This window comes from Alosa sapidissima, chromosome 12 (assembly GCF_018492685.1).
Source record: "Alosa sapidissima isolate fAloSap1 chromosome 12, fAloSap1.pri, whole genome shotgun sequence".
Taxonomy (NCBI): Eukaryota; Metazoa; Chordata; class Actinopteri; order Clupeiformes; family Clupeidae; genus Alosa; species Alosa sapidissima.
Window position 1 is genome coordinate 28,950,689 of NC_055968.1, and position 16,208 is coordinate 28,966,896.

General features: G+C 41.3%; 1 protein-coding gene across 1 annotated transcript in view; it reads right to left on the reverse strand.

Annotated features, from left to right (window-relative positions):
- Positions 1–67: 67 nt before the first annotated feature.
- The window catches only part of stxbp3 (syntaxin binding protein 3), an 18,551-nt gene continuing 2,410 nt past the window's right edge, over positions 68–16,208 (reverse strand). Inside the window, exons 4-19 of the mRNA XM_042056357.1 lie at positions 16,108–16,184; positions 15,848–15,920; positions 15,448–15,548; positions 13,903–14,048; positions 12,837–12,930; positions 10,871–10,995; positions 10,199–10,297; positions 9,731–9,788; positions 9,434–9,499; positions 9,113–9,193; positions 4,310–4,454; positions 3,190–3,296; positions 2,110–2,217; positions 1,241–1,320; positions 954–1,099; positions 68–624 (exon numbers count right to left, since the gene is read on the reverse strand). Of these exons, the coding sequence (XP_041912291.1) occupies positions 518–624; positions 954–1,099; positions 1,241–1,320; positions 2,110–2,217; positions 3,190–3,296; positions 4,310–4,454; positions 9,113–9,193; positions 9,434–9,499; positions 9,731–9,788; positions 10,199–10,297; positions 10,871–10,995; positions 12,837–12,930; positions 13,903–14,048; positions 15,448–15,548; positions 15,848–15,920; positions 16,108–16,184 (1,613 nt within the window). The 3' untranslated portion in view covers positions 68–517. The remainder of the gene's footprint in view (positions 625–953; positions 1,100–1,240; positions 1,321–2,109; positions 2,218–3,189; positions 3,297–4,309; positions 4,455–9,112; positions 9,194–9,433; positions 9,500–9,730; positions 9,789–10,198; positions 10,298–10,870; positions 10,996–12,836; positions 12,931–13,902; positions 14,049–15,447; positions 15,549–15,847; positions 15,921–16,107; positions 16,185–16,208) is intronic.

A 16,208-nucleotide genomic window follows, 5' to 3' on the forward strand; every position in this document is an offset into this window, starting at 1 on the left:
GTCCATAATTAAAAAAAAAAAAACATTTCACTTTCACCTCCAACCAAACACATTCTCAATTTCAAAATGGCATTGAACCACATCATCCATTTATTTGTCAGTTGTTCAATAATCATTTCGATTTAAAACACTCTGAAGTTGTTCATAATACACCATGACATGAAAGAAAACCTACTGGGGATCAGTAAGGCTATTTAAAGGGAGGTGACATACATACAATATATACAAGTGGTATAGCATACCACTGTGGTAAGGCTGTGTTGAAATTTCCTGTAGATTTTGTATAGAACAAAACAATACATTGTGGCATTTACAATTGCCAGTCAGTCAGTAACACAGACAGGACACATACATTAATAGCATTCTCTAATGCATTTAAATAGGCACAGGTTATGAAAAGGTAATATTTGTAAAGGTTAAGATACAATATTGATCATATGGATTCCCTTCAGTCCCTCAAAGGGGGGTGAATGTGCGGTACAGGGGCAGAGGGGCACTATGTGGCATAATGTGGTCCTTAGGAACTGCTCTTCTCATTTTCAAGTGTGAACTGCTGCTTGGGAAGCGAACTCAAGCGCTGGATGTCATTCAGAAGACGAGTGGGGGTTAGAATGTGCGATGACCCTGGGTGAAGAAGACAGAAAAGGGGGGTTGTTTTCAAATCATTTGTTTGCACACACATGATGAGTGAGCTCCTCTAAAAAGACCTCGACATACTTATGGTTAGAACTGAAAAGGGATCCTCTGCCATCACTGCCACTCTTACTGAAGATCAGACAGCTACTTTTAATTCAATTCAATTTATTATTTGTTTATGTCATTTGTGTTGTCATATCTGTGTAAAAACACAGATACGTGACCTACAATAGCAGAACACATCACAACTCAACAACCCAAAGCCAGAGGGAAGCCTACTAGATGAATGGAACGCATGAAGAAGCTGCAGGACTCACCTATGAAGACCTCACAGGACTTGGTGGCCTGTGTGACTTCGTAGGCACAGCGCATCTCAGAGTAGCTGACCCCGCCCAGGATGAAGATGATGAGCTTGGAGCTGCCGTGGTGGTCGTCCGCAGAGGGCTTGTGCTTCTGTCGGGCACTGGACCAAAGAGTGTGAAGGGGAGATAAAGAGAGCGAAAGTGAGTGAGGATGAAGGAGAAAAAGAAAGTCAGTAGCAAGCAACTTTTTATTCATGTTTATATGTGTGTGTGGAAATATGTAAACAACAACAACAAATCACCTGACAGCTCGAGAGCCATTCCATGCCGTGGGGGCACCAGAAACATGGGGCCAGTCTTGCAGTTTATTCTCCACAGCATCCTTACAAACACAGAGCACACACACACACACACACACACACACACACACACACACACACACACACACACACACACACAAACACAAACACACAGCCAGTCAGAACTGTGACTGTTTCCAGCCTGCATGCAAAACACAGTCCAAGACATTTCTGCTCCGTTATGTGGCTCTGAGAGTGTGAGTGCACAGTGGTCTGTAGAAATAGTGGAATGCACTGTTTACTGCGTTCAATCTAAAGGCCTTCCTGTTGACCACAAAAGATTCCCTGCAACCACCCAACCCCTCCACTCCAAACCCCCCGCTTTGTTTTGTGAGCAAGATAAGCGATCACTCTCACAGACGCTAATGGTTCTGACCTGGGAAAATTCACACAATGCATGGCAGAGCATAAGCAATCTTTTTGATCACTGAAACAATCTGATGTTAACAGGCACTGGGAGTGAAAAACTCTTGCTGAGAGGACTAAAATTAAAGTTTGAAAGCTACGCTGCAAGCTGAATAAGGCTGAGTGGTACAACATACAAACACACACACACACACACGTTGTCTATGTGGATTATCATTCCACAACAACACAAACATACACCATAAAGAACACAAAAAGCTATATACCCAACCAAATACCACTGACACACTCACACCCAAGGGTAGCAGTGACCCAGATAAACCGAGCCCTCTCCCAGTGTCCTCCCTTCTGCGTGAGAAAGCCTCCTGAAACACCCTTTGGCAACCACATACACATACTCTTGTGCAGAGTCAGAGTCAGCCACACACAAACAAACACACACACACCTCCATCACGTCCTTGATGACTGGTGTCCAACGTGACACACTGTAGGTCTCATCTTGAGAGCGGTCTCTTCGCGTTGGCTTCCGGAACATTCCGGACAACAAACTCGGCTGTTGAGTGAAAAAGGGATTAGATTGCATTGTGCACCAGGCACACAAAATGACAAACATACACAAATATTTTGCCACACACACACACAGATTTCTCTTTACATGGATGAAATCATAATCTTATGCCTAGTCATTTCCTATTTCCATTTTAGAACCAATCATAATCAAACAATTATGCATTTTGTCTAAAAAAGGGCTGGTAAGACAGGCAGTGTCTGCCAAACATGCATGCTTTACTTCATTCACTATGGTCTGGACATGATCCACATGATTGCAATAGTACCAGAGCAGTAACTATTGAGTGATTAGACCAGATACTGTCTAATGTGAATTCTGAGATTACTGGTATTAGCTAGACAGTAAAAACGTGTATCAAACGTATGGAGTTACTAAAATTGTATCCCTCAACAACAAATCTATGTGAAATTCTAGTGACACAAAATAGATACAAAGTCACAAGACACATAGTAGTCTATGTGCAGTAGATGCAACATTTCTAATTCAGTTAAGGGTCATTCACACCAAGAACGATAACCATAACTATAACCATAACGATAAAAGCGTTCACACTGAACAATGATAAAAGACGTCTATCCTTGTGTTAATGAATATGACGGCTAAAATGTGATTGTTTCTGATTGGCTATTAGCTTTTTATCGTTTTCAAAATGGCTCCGAAAGTGATCCCCAACGATATCGTTCTTCATGTCGTTATCGTTATAGTTTGTGTGTGAACGTCATCATTCATATTAACGAGAATGATATTTGTTATAGTTATCGTTATCGTTCTTGGTGTGAATGGGCCTTTACAGATACAAGTGTATACAACATTTCTGACATTACTTTACCCCGGTCATTTCAAATCTATACTCCCAGGGGAAAACTGACCTGGAGATATATATATAGACTAGTTGTGGCTGTGTAAGCTTCTCTAGTACACAGACCTGAGGAGTAAGAGAATAATGAAACTCACAGAGGAAATGATGGGAACCCCCAGCTCTCTCCAGTTGAGGATGTAGTCCCGCTCATTTGTGATCTCTACATGCTCAATAAGTTTGTTCAGGTTCTCCTCCGTGGTCCCTAAAAAACATAAAAAAACAGAGTTAACAGGTAGTTATTTACTCAAATAACTTTATTCATACAAATATGGGGGCAGCTGTGGCCCACTGGTTAGCACTCCAGCCTGTAACAGGAGGGTTGCCGGTTTGAGCCCTGACCAGTGGGCACGGCTGAAGTGCCCTTGAGCAAGGCACCTAACCACTCACTGCTCCCCGAGCGCCGCTGTTGTTGCAGGCAGCTCACTGCGCCGGGATTAGTGTGTGCTTCACCTCACTGTGTGTTCACGGTGTTTCACTAATTCACGGATTGGGATGAATGCAGAGACCAAATTTCTCTCACGGGATCAAAAGAGTATTTATACTTATACACTATATATCAAACAATCCCTTAGATAGATCATTGTTATTAATTTACTGGAAGACGTTCTGACCCCTGTCATTAGGGGAAATTAGTTCACCAAAAAACAGAAATGGTCACTTTGTACAACACTAACCACATCAGGGTTCTTTTCCCATGGAACATGATGGGCGTTCACATATTACCACAGGGAAAATGATGTCACTTATATTCTCCAAAATCACTCTGATGTTACTTTACAAACAAGAGTTACATGAAACACCAAAGACCGCAAAAAGTTTTATATGGAACTCCTTAAAAAAAAAAAAGAAAACCCTGCCTGGTAAGGCTTGAATGTTGAGATGTTGAATAGTGGTTATATACAGTTGAAACCAGAAATTTACATACCCTTAGCATACACATGCTAAAGTTGACTAAAAAGAGAAATAAAAAAAATCATCTTTTAGAAAATTGATCTCATGCCTTAATTAAAATAAATGAGGAAATATCCAACCTTTAAGGACACCAATTTTCTTTGTGAATGAATAATGTACCGTAATGTATATGATACATTATTTACATATGTAAACTTCTGGTTTCAACTGCAGTTGCCAGTTATACCATTTTAGCTTTGAAGCATAAATTAGATTTGAAGCCCAATATCCCCCTTCCCGGGCCATTCCCTCGAGCAAACCGACCACTGAGGCTGAAAATGTAGAGCAGCACAGCTCGGATCTTGTTGTGTTTGGTGTATCGGTCCTTCGGCGGCAGCAGCACAGGCAGCAGTGTTCTCATTGGATCCTTCACCTTCTGGCCTTCTCCATCCATCCCCACGGCCAGGTCCTGGACACAAAACAGATGGATCATATTTCCCCAACACCTACAGCAAAACTAGCACTCCTAAATATCAGATCTCTTTCAAACAAATCATTCTTAATTTATGATCTAATTGGCACACACAACCTTGATTTTTTACTTTTAACTGAGACATGGTTAGATCAAGCAAACAGTGCTGCTACTCTCATCGAATCAGCTCCCCCAAACTTCAGTTTTCTTGAGTGCTACCAGAGCAAATAAAAGAGGTGGGGGGATAGCCACAATTTTCAAGACGTCTTTTCAGTGCAATCAGTCGTCATTCGGTGACTTTACTTCATTTGAATATCTGTGTGCATGCATTAAGTCTTCTCCTCAGATTTTATTACTGACAATTTACAGGCCTCCAAAACATTCAGCTAAAGTTTTTCTTGAAGAGCTAGGTGAACTGCTATCAGTTGTTTGCATAGAGTTTGACTGTCTTATTATATCAGGGGATCTAAACTTGCATGTGGATAATCCTGAAAACAATTATGCCAAGGAATTCATTGCACTAATCGATACTTTCTCCCTAACACAGCATGTACAGGGGCCAACACACTCTCTCGGCCATACCCTCGACCTTGTTATCACAAAGGGTCTCGATGTCTCTACAGCTGTTAAAGACCTGGCCTTATCTGATCATTTCTGCGTGTTCTTTGATGTGTCTATGTCCCCACACACTCAAAACACAGCTATGATGGTAAAAAGGAGAATCATAAATGATCAGACAAGTGCTCTCTTTGAGCAAGCACTTTCACTAAAGTCAAGTCAACTGTCAGACTCTGAAGACTTATTTGATCACTTTAATGCAAAAATGGCAAACATTATGGATGACATTGCTCCATTACAATTCAAGAAAGTTAAGGACAAACAGAAAGCACCATGGAGGCAAAATCCAGCAGTTAAACTTCTAAAAAGAGAGTGTAGGAAGACTGAAAGAAAATGGCGTAAATACAAACTTCAGATCCACTATGAAATCCATAAAGAGATGCTCCGCACATATAACTCTGAAATATGCAAAGCAAGACAGTCTTTCTTTTCCAACATTATCAATAGAAGTTCAAATAACACTTGTATTCTATTTTCAACTGTTGATAAGTTAACAAATCCCCCCTCACAATTAGCGCCTGAACTTCTCTCAACTAATAAATGCAATGAGTTTTCATCTTTTTTTAAAGGTAAAATTGACAAAATCAGACTCAACATATCTGCTCAATTACAAATTCAACAACCTGAACTTCCAGCAACAAACAGAGGGAAACTAAACTTGATGTCAGAGTTCAGCTTGATAGACTACGAAACACTTGAAAAAACGGTACAGAATCTGAGCCCTTCCACATGTGTCTTAGACACTCTGCCTACCAATTTCTTCAAAACTGTTTTTCACCTCATAGTGGCAGATGTCCTTCAAATTGTAAATGTATCACTGCTGTCTGGCACTTTTCCTAAGTCACTGAAAACAGCTGTTGTAAAGCCACTTCTCAAGAAGAATAACCTGGATGCCTCCATGCTAAACAATTACAAGCCCATATCCAATCTACCTTTTATTGGCAAAATTATTGAAAAAGTAGTCTTTAATCAATTAACCACCTTCCTAACATCAAATGGGTATTTTGATTACTTTCAGTCTGGTTTTCGGGCAAATCACAGCACTGAAACAGCTCTCATTAAAGTTTCCAATGACATATGCCTCAACACAGATTCAGGTAAAACATCAGTCCTAGTGCTACTGGACCTTAGTGCAGCATTTGACACTGTTGATCACAATATTTTACTACACAGACTAGAACACTGGGTTGGATTTACAGGCATAGTTATCAGCTGGCTAAAATCATATCTACAAGAAAGGAGCTTCTTTGTTGCCATCGGAAACTGTACCTCAACACCAACGTCCTTGACCTGGTGTTCCCCAGGGGTCGATCTTGGGGCCACTATTATTCAACCTCTATATGCTCCCACTTGGACAAATCATTCAAAATAATTTGATTTCATATCATAGCTATGCAGATGACACACAAATTTACTTAGCTCTATCACCAAACAACTATGGTCCTCTTGAATCTATGTGTCAGTGTATAGAACAAATCAACACCTGGATGTCTCAATTTTCTTCAGCTGAACAAAGAAAAAACTGAAGTAATTATATTTGGTAAAAATGAGGAAAGACTTAGGGTTGCCACTCTCCTTGACACAAAAGGGTTGAAGGCAAAGGATACTGTTAAAAATCTTGGTGTATTAATTGACAGTGATCTAAATTTCAACAGCCACATGAAAGCGATAACTAAATCAGCTTTTTACCACCTCAAAAATATTGTCAAACTCAGAGGGCTGATGTCAAAAACTCATTCATCTTTATTTATCTCCAGCAGGGTTGATTACTGCAATGGACTGTTCACAGGCCTTCCTAAAAAGACTATTAAACAGCTTCAGGTGATACAAAATGCAGCAGCTAGGACTCTAACAAAAACTAAAAGAACTGACCACATTACTCCAATTCTTAAGTCCTTGCACTGGCTTCCAGTAAGTCACAGAATTGACTTTAAAGCACTATTGCTTGTTTATAAATCAGTAAATGGAGCAGGACCTAAATACTTGTCAGACATGCTTCAGCAGTACACACCTTCTCGTCCTCTCAGGTCCCAGGTGAAAAACCTGCTAGTAAAACCTACAGTTAGAACTAAACATGGTGAAGCAGCTTTTAGCTGCTATGCGGCTCAGCTGTGGAACCAACTTTCGGATGACATTAAAAAGGCCCCAACTGTAGCCAGTTTTAAATCTAGACTTAAGACCAAACTGTTCTCAGACGCTTTCTGCTAACTGTGCTGAGTTACAAATTCTGAATCTGCCTCGATAATTATTCTACCTTGTCTTTTATTACTTTTTTTTACTACTTTTGCCTTTGTTTTTGCTGACTAATTATTCTTTATTTTTAAATGATTTTACCTTGTGTTTTATGTTTTCTTTTTATTATGATCTTTACCTTTTAACTATTCTTTGACTATATTGCCCTTCTATGCTTTTATTTGTTATTATTGTTTGGTTTTGTTTATGTAAAGCACATTGAATGACCTCTGTGTATGAAATGTGCTATATAAATAAACTTGACTTGACTTGACTTGGCACATAGTAGAGTGCAGCTAGGAGCCACACAGCATGTTAAAGGCACACTATGCACGATTTTCACCTTTATGAAGCCAATTTGATGGTAAACGAACTTGTAATAGGCAAATCGTTCACCTAGCAGAGCTATACAGCATAGACGTAGCGAGTCCCTACCAAGAAAACCAACAATGCAACTTTCAAGAGTGGCACCCCGCCAAAACTCGCGAGAATCTGAAACATTACCTTGTCAGTAGATATAGTTCTTTGGAGATAGTTTTGCCTGTTGTTAATCCTTCACCCCCACAACAAAAGCATTTGCATTGTGTACAGGGGGGATAAGTCGTGAGAAGTTTGCTATTTACAATAGCAGAGTAACATATAAATACATCACGAAAATACCTAAACCTGCATAGTATACCTTTAACTCATGTGTGATTGGACATCAGCAACACACTTCATAGCGTACATCATGTAAGACACTACAAACGCAGGTGTATGAGTGGGTCTTGTAGCTGCTGGTGGTGACAGTGTGAAATGGGTTTGACTATGAAGGAATGCAAGTACTGTTGAATCTCCTCTCAGGGTTCCCCCTCTAAGTCAAATTCCCTGACTTTCCCTGACAAAAAACTTGAATTTCCACAACTTACTATAGAATGAATAGTACAATATAGCGACCAATGATTTCAGAGCACCCGCATGTCGGTCAATAATCTTTTACTTTTTTAGATTGGGAGATGAATAAATAGGCATTGAATAAACACAGTTGGGCTACTCAACCAAGCCGTATAGCTAATAACCAGATATACATCAATTCTGCGCAGAAATATATTTGTATTAATGTATTTTGGCAAATACATTTTAAACTGCTACAACAATATTCCCTGATGTTCCATGACTTTGCGCCAAAAATAATACAATTCCCTGACTTTCCATGTCTGGAATAGACTTCCTAAATTTTCATGATATTCCAGAAATTCCATGACCCGTGGGAACCTCTAGTCTAAACCACAATTGAAATAAAGGCAACTTGGAATAAAGGCAGCAGGAGACAAATTAAGAGATGCCGATGGAGGACTGCACTGAGAGGACATACCTGGTACCATATCTAGAACACACACATACACACACACACACACACACACACACACACACACACACACACACCCAGGCTTTAACTGGCTCAACATTCACAACTGATTGGGAACTTCCTAAGTAGCCAGAATGCATTTCACTCTCTCTCTCTTTCACACACACCCCTATCAAGTTTGTCAGTATTCACACACACACACACACACACTACAGGCAAAAGAGCTAAGAGAGGCTTCATTTCTAATGGCCTACTAGCCAGACATTTTGCACTATTTGGTTTCTGCCTTGAAGCAGGGACTTTCACACTGTAGCAGCCATGCTAGATTTGCTCTTTGAAACCTTGGCCACTGTCAGGAGAGCACTGAGTACTATAGTCATCCTTAATAGGAATTCACTAAATTCTACTGTTTCTACTCATGTACTCAGGTATGGCAGGTAGGAAAATGGCACCTCACCTGCTCAACCTGGCACAGCTTGTCTATTTTCCCATGGTAGTTGTTCATACAGTCTTCAGCCAAGTTCAGGTGTACAGTTTTCTGTGAATCAATAGACATGGCAGACGAGGACAAGCCAGAGAAAGAGAAGAAGAAATACTAGTGAGAAAGTCATCAGATTACATTTCTCATCAGTTGCACAAAACATACAACCTGTGCCAAGCTCATGAACACATTCATGCGCACGCGCGCACACACACGCGCACACACACACACACACACACACACACACACACACACACACAGCAAGGCCCAGGAGGTGAGGTTTCGGGTTTTGCATACTTGAGCGAGTTGCTTGCGAAAGGACGGCATCTTCTTCATTAGATTAGCCAGGCCTCCTATTGAGATCTGTCCCGAGAGAGAGAGAGAGAGAGAGAGAGAGAGAGAGAGAGAGAGAGGGAGAGAGGGAGGGAGAGAGAGAGAGAGAGAGAGAGAGAGAGAGAGAGGAGAGAGAGAGAGAGAGAGAGAGAGAGAGAGAGAGAGAGAAAGAGAGAGACAGTTGAGCCACTTATTCCTCGGGCCTTTCACAACACAACTGGATATATTGCTGTAATGGCAGTACAGAAATCTTCCCAAGACCTTGGAGTCCGGCGTCTTCTTGCTGGCTGAAATCTCTTTCACCAGTTTAGGGATTTTCCTACAGTTGAGAGAGGAATGTCATCATTTTAGAGGGCCTTGTTTGAGCCATGTTAAGAACTCATCACATCTCTGTTTAACCTTTGGTTACACAATAATGGACTTTGAATGTTTACTCTGAAGAGATGAGCTCACCACCTATACACAGTATAAATAAACAGGATCCAGATTCTTCAGAACATACTGCAGGGCTACACTATTTTCACTGACTACGCTGTCAGCTGTCTACTATGGTGTTTGGATCACAGAACAGAGTGTATCAACACAGGGTGGTTGTCCTTTTCCAAAACTGATTGATTTTTTTGAACATCCAAGATAATTGTAGTGTGTATGAATGTGCTTGTGGTGACTACAGCATCAGTTTACAGAAGGCCTATTGGAATACTGTAGAATGATGGGACGGCCACTCACTCTGTTACTTGTGCAATGTGCAGATGCCTCAGTCCCACCCAAAGCTCATCGCTCTCGTTCAACAGCGCATCTCTCTCAGATCCATCTTTCTGCTTGAACCTGTGGGAGACACACAGACACAGACACACACACACACAGGCAAGCACAATATACTATGATAACAACTTACAAGCAGCCAATCACATCTGGTAAAGGTCTGGTGTGAACAAGCTTTAAATATTAAATAGCACTGAATACAGTTCAAAAACAACAACAACAACAACAACAATATGCATGCAAATTAGAAAGAGACTGACATTAGATTGCTGATTGCTGTGAGATTGCATTCTACAGAGTGCCTGATTCAGTATTTCTCTTCTTCTAAAAAAAGAGTGAGTGGAGATAGGTAAGTCTGAGTGCACATTACTGTATTTAGTCTCAGTTAGAACTAAGGGCTGAGCTACACCAGGCGCGTAACTGAAGCGTTCCGTTCGCGTTGCGTCTGCTGCAACAATTAGCTTCCCATATAATCAATGGAAGTAGCTACACCAGACGTGACAGTGGGGCGTACGTTTGAAAAAAATAGACCATTCATCTAAAATGGATTTTACGCGTCGCGAACGGAACGCTTCAGTTACGCGTCTGGTGTAGCTCATACCTAAGGGTGAAAATGGTATTCCTAAAAGGTCTCACCTGTACGTGTCCTTTTCAATAGGCAGAAGGTCATATGCCATGGCCTGATAGGTCAGTTCATGTAGAACAGGGCTCACAGGGTCAAACCCCCGATCCACAATCAGGAGTTGAGACTGGGTCTTCTCCTGAGGACAGAAAGGCCAAAACATAACCCAATAAAATAAACTAAAATAAACAGGTGATAATCTGTGGTGTTGAGGGGTTGGATTAATTTGTTCTCTGTTGTGTTTGAAACACTTCTGCCTGTATCATTGAGTCTACCTTTACCATCTAAGTCAGTGGTCGCCAAACTACGGCCCACCGCCACCTCATTTTGGGTGGCCCCCCATAACATGTCCGCGGTATATAGCATCTGGCCCGCACGGGAGTACGATATCGTCAAACTATAACCTCCGTAATTTCCCCCATTCATTCTCTATGGCGAGTCTTAAAGGAGAATTCCGGTGTGATATTGACCAAAAATAATTCAGTGGAAATGCATGGATTCCAGTTGCTGCTACTGGAAGAAACTGGAATCCATGCATTTCCACTGAATTATTTTTGGAATCTGATCCCTTATCATACCTGTTCATTCTTACTCGTTGCTCGACTTATCGTGACTAAATTCAAGATGGCTGCAAACGCTAAACTTCGTGAAGATACTGTCTGTATAAATCGTCTTGTAAGTAAACTACCAGTGCTTTTTCAAAGTTCTCAATGTCTCGTTTTAAATGTCAGGGCCCTCGGAAGTCTACCAATGAAGTGTGGAGATACATTGAGCCTCGTAAATGGGTGTAAAAAAAGTGATTTATTTGCATGGCTAGCCCGATGCCGAAGCACCACTATTGAAAAAGCTGTTGGTAGCATCGGCTAACTAGCGCCAGATTTTGGAGTGCAGGGGACAAGCCGAGATGGGCTATGAGATATACGTTCACACTCGGTATCATGTTTCAATACACTTTAGGTCAATATCATACCGGAATTCTCCTTTAACAGTACACATGTAATACTCTTTTGTCCACTGGTGTTTTTTTGGCGCCGTTTCACGTTTGCCATCGAAAACGGAATGAAATGTAGGCCTACCTGCAAACAATGTTAAAGGCCTATGCTGACTGCATCAGTGCTCAAAGTATTCTAAAAGTTTATCAATTAATTGTTAATAACTAACTAACTCAAAAGTCATATTTCTGGGACAATTATTTCTATAAAAAATATTATCAGGTGAGTAAAAGTTAGAATGGTGGTCATTTCAGATGTTTTTGCCAGCACTTCATAAAAACTCTTATAGTTTGATAGAGTCTTTTTATTAGTATTATTTCATGTGAGCTACATTTAACACTGATATGGCATGATGGCAACATAAACACAGCTAACAATGGTATTAAATTGCAATAGCCTATGATTAAATGTAATGGAATATTCAACTAAGGTAGACTGCTGTTGTTCACAGCACTAGGCTATTTATGGTTGATATACTCAGTCTCTGGCCCTCTCTTAGAGCCAGGCATAGTGAGCTGGCCCTCGGAAGAAAAAGTTTGGGGACCACTGATCTAAGTGACGAAAGTGAATGGTCTGGTCTATTTCCTCCGTGGACAAGTCCCCTTCTGTGATGGTGTGACTGAAGGGGCAGCCGTGGCCTACTGGTTAGCACTTCGGACTTGTAACCGGAGGGTTGCCAGTTCGAACCCCGACCAGTAGGAACGGCTGAAGTGCCCTTGAGCAAGGCACCTAACCCCTCACTGCTCCCCGAGCGCCGCTGTTGTAGCAGGCAGCTCACTGCGCCGGGATTAGTGTGTGCTTCACCTCACTGTGTGTTCACTGTGTGCTGAGTGTGTTTCACTAATTTACGGATTGGGATAAATGCAGAGACCAAATTTCCCTCACGGGATCAAAAGAGTATACTTTTTTTTATTTTATTATTTATTGAAAGGGCCTACCCTCCAGGGCTGTCCTGGAGGGTAGGTAGCTAGCTGGACAAGGTACTGACCTTCTTAGCACTGCCGTCTAATTTGTAGTGGTCCTCCAGCTTTCGGTCAACCATCTCGGCCAGCTGTTTGCCATACTGGACTGTTGAGGACTCCCTGAAGAACACAAACACACACACATGAACACACACACATGAACATACACACACACACACACACACACACACACACACAGGTTAGAGCACAACTACCAGCACACAACCAGACCCTTAAATCCCCTACAACCACCCATCCCTATCTCATTAAATTGATTCTTGATTAAATTACCATTTGTCCATTTGATATGATTGAACACAACAAAATGAATCAAGTTGGACTGTCACTAAGTAGGTTAAGATACAATGACACCAGTCTGTCTTTCAACTAGATGAGACTAAAATATGACAGTCGCTCAGTCCTGCACATTCTCTCTGCAAAAGACAAAAATCACGCTTGACAATTTGTCTCCATCTCTTACTCTTGCAACTTTTGTGTATGTAAATGAGTGTGTGCATGTGTGTGTTTGCTTTTGTGTATAATGTGTGCTTTTTGGTGTGTGTGCCTGTGTGTGTACATGTATGTGCGTGCGTGTGTGTATGTGTAATGTGTGTATGTGTGTGTTTCTGTGTGTGTGTTTATATATATGTGTGTGTGTGAGTGAGTGTGTGTGTGTGTGTGTGTGTGTGCCTGCATATATGCGTGTGTTTATGCATGCGCGTAGTACGAAAATAAATTGTTCTGTGTTATTCTTGTGGGGCTACATGCCCACCAAGTTTCGTGCAGCCCGGTCTTTCAGTGTTCTGGGAATTGTCGACACAAAATTACTGAAGAAAAAAAAAAGAAATGCGGAACACAAAAAAAACTCTGACTGCTTCGCTAGAGCGGCGGTCATAATTAGCTTCCACCCCCCACAAAAAAACATATATTATCGCAATATAGAGATATGCAAACAATGTCAAAAAAGGATACAGGAAAAGAACAAAGAAATGTAATTGAAAAAGAGAGAATGACAGAAGATCCAAAACTGGGTAATGTGGGTGAGTGAAGTGTAGGTTTGTGGATGCATGCTGAATGTACGGCCTGACTCACTTCTTGTATCTGACGCCTGGGTTTTCGTTGAGCGTGGCGCAGAGAGTGACAATCTGATTAGCCAGAGTCTCCAGTGTCTTCAAACGGTCCTCACTATGCGGGCTGTATATGCTGTTGAAAGCTCCAGGGTTGTCAAATGTGAACACCTAGAAACATTCACACAGTAGAAGGTTGAAGTGGTTACTAATCATGGATCTTTGGCAGAGCTACTCCAGAATACAGCATCACTACACGTAAACATTCTTTTTTTTTTTTTTTTTTTTTTAAGTATATTTTTGGGCTTTTTATGCCGTTAATCAGATAGGACAGTGGAAAACGACAGGAAGTGAGTGGGAGAGAGAGAGTCGGGGTGGGATCCGGAAAGGACCATGGGACGGGAATCGAACCCGGGTCGCCGGCGTACGGTGCAGGTGCCCCAGCCAGTTGTGCCACAGCTGGGGCCAACATTCTCACTGACACAGGTCACAACACTGCTACAGTATAGTTCACACTGACTATGTTTGCACTGTGGCTCATTTTGTGGGCATAGTGTTGGCTGTTTTAATTGCTGCAATTACAATTTATTTAACTAGATGTACCGCAGTGCGGTACAAAATATGACTGCCGCCCAGTCCTGCACATTCTCTCCACAAAAATTAATCTCGCTTGTCAATTTGTCTCCATCTCCTACTCCATCCCCTACTTTTGTGAATTTAAATGAGTGTGTGCATAGTGTGTGTTTGTTTTTGTGCATATGTGTGTTTTTGTGCATATGTGTGCTTTTGTGTGTGTGTGTGTGTGTGTGTGTGTGTATATATGTGTGTGTGTGTCTGTTTGCTTGTGAGTGTCCGACCCTTCGAGTGATTCAGATATGATGCTAACAAGTTTCTTCATTTTTAACTAGGTGGCGCTATACATTAAACGCAACGGATCAAAACGAAAAACAATGGTTCTGTGTCATCCTTGTGGGGCTACATGTACCAAGTTTCGTACACCCCAGTCTTTCAGTGTCCTGGGAATCGTTGACACAGAAAATAAAATCTAAATGCTTCGCTGCGCAGCGGTCATAATAAGCCATGACAATCCTGTGTTTAGATGCTGACCCTCTGTTTTTTCTTTAGCCTGCACAATACCACCCATTTATCATCACTATCTATCCATCTATCTAGCCACAAACTGGTCTAGTTTTATCCTCTTGTTGTCTATGAAGTGTTCCTGTGACAATTTGTTTTTGTCCAAGGTGCCATAAATTTAGAAGGAAACTGCTCAGAAAACCACACAAAAGATGTTTCTTTTTAAGCATGAGCCAGAGGCATTCCACACAAAGGAAAAGAAACCCCTTTCCTTTTGTGAGAGAAACAGCGAAACAGCAAAGCACACCACTAAAAACCTCACAAAGGACCGGGCAGCTCATCCTGTTTCCGAGAAAACCTCAGGTCATTCATCCCAATATCCTCCTCTCGCTCTCAGCACTAGAGTATATGCACACACACATGCATGCACACACACACGCGCGTGCATACTCACACGCGCTCACACACTCAATCAGGAAGAAGTAGCTCTTACTTGGGACTCCTGGGGCAGGAAAGAGATATTTATTTCCTTGCAGACGCGTATGTACCTGGGACAGTCCGTTTTTATTTTGCTGAAGAGGTCATCGGGACAATCTAAGAGAGAAAGCCGTGTTGGTTATTTTCAACCATTATTTGGTCCACAGAAACATTGTAGGATAGGCTGGGCATGAGGAATAAATGTCAATTTAACTTATTTTTAACTCAATTGTGAATCACAACTGTCAGCAGTTAACAATATCTTGGAAATCTTGTAGAACCTCTGTTCTTTTGTTTCCTGTTTTCTTGTTTCCCATGCTCATTCACCCATTCTTTCAAAGCATGCACACACAAGTCCTGGGCTACATCTATGTAGAGATAATCATCTGTGACCCTCCCTGCTCTGGCCCACTTACAGTCAGTGAAGTACACATATGCTGCCTTGTATTTGGGCTTGGGTTTGAAGTCTTTGATGAAAGCCTCCACACTCTGAAAGAGAAATACTCAATCATATGTAGAATACAAAACACATACATCACTATGATCATCAACCATTTTTTTTTTTTTTTATAAACCAATAGATTATTGGAAACCTCTCAAGTTACCACTACGGAGAGGAGTTTTGAAAGCTTAAAATCAATCTTTGTACATAGTCTCAGGTGATGAACGGTGATACCTTTGCAGTCGGTGTTATGAAATAGATGGCCTTCATGTCTGGAACTGGCTCTCTGACTTTGAAGAGGTCCTCCACAACTGGTAAAACAAAATGTTGTGTTT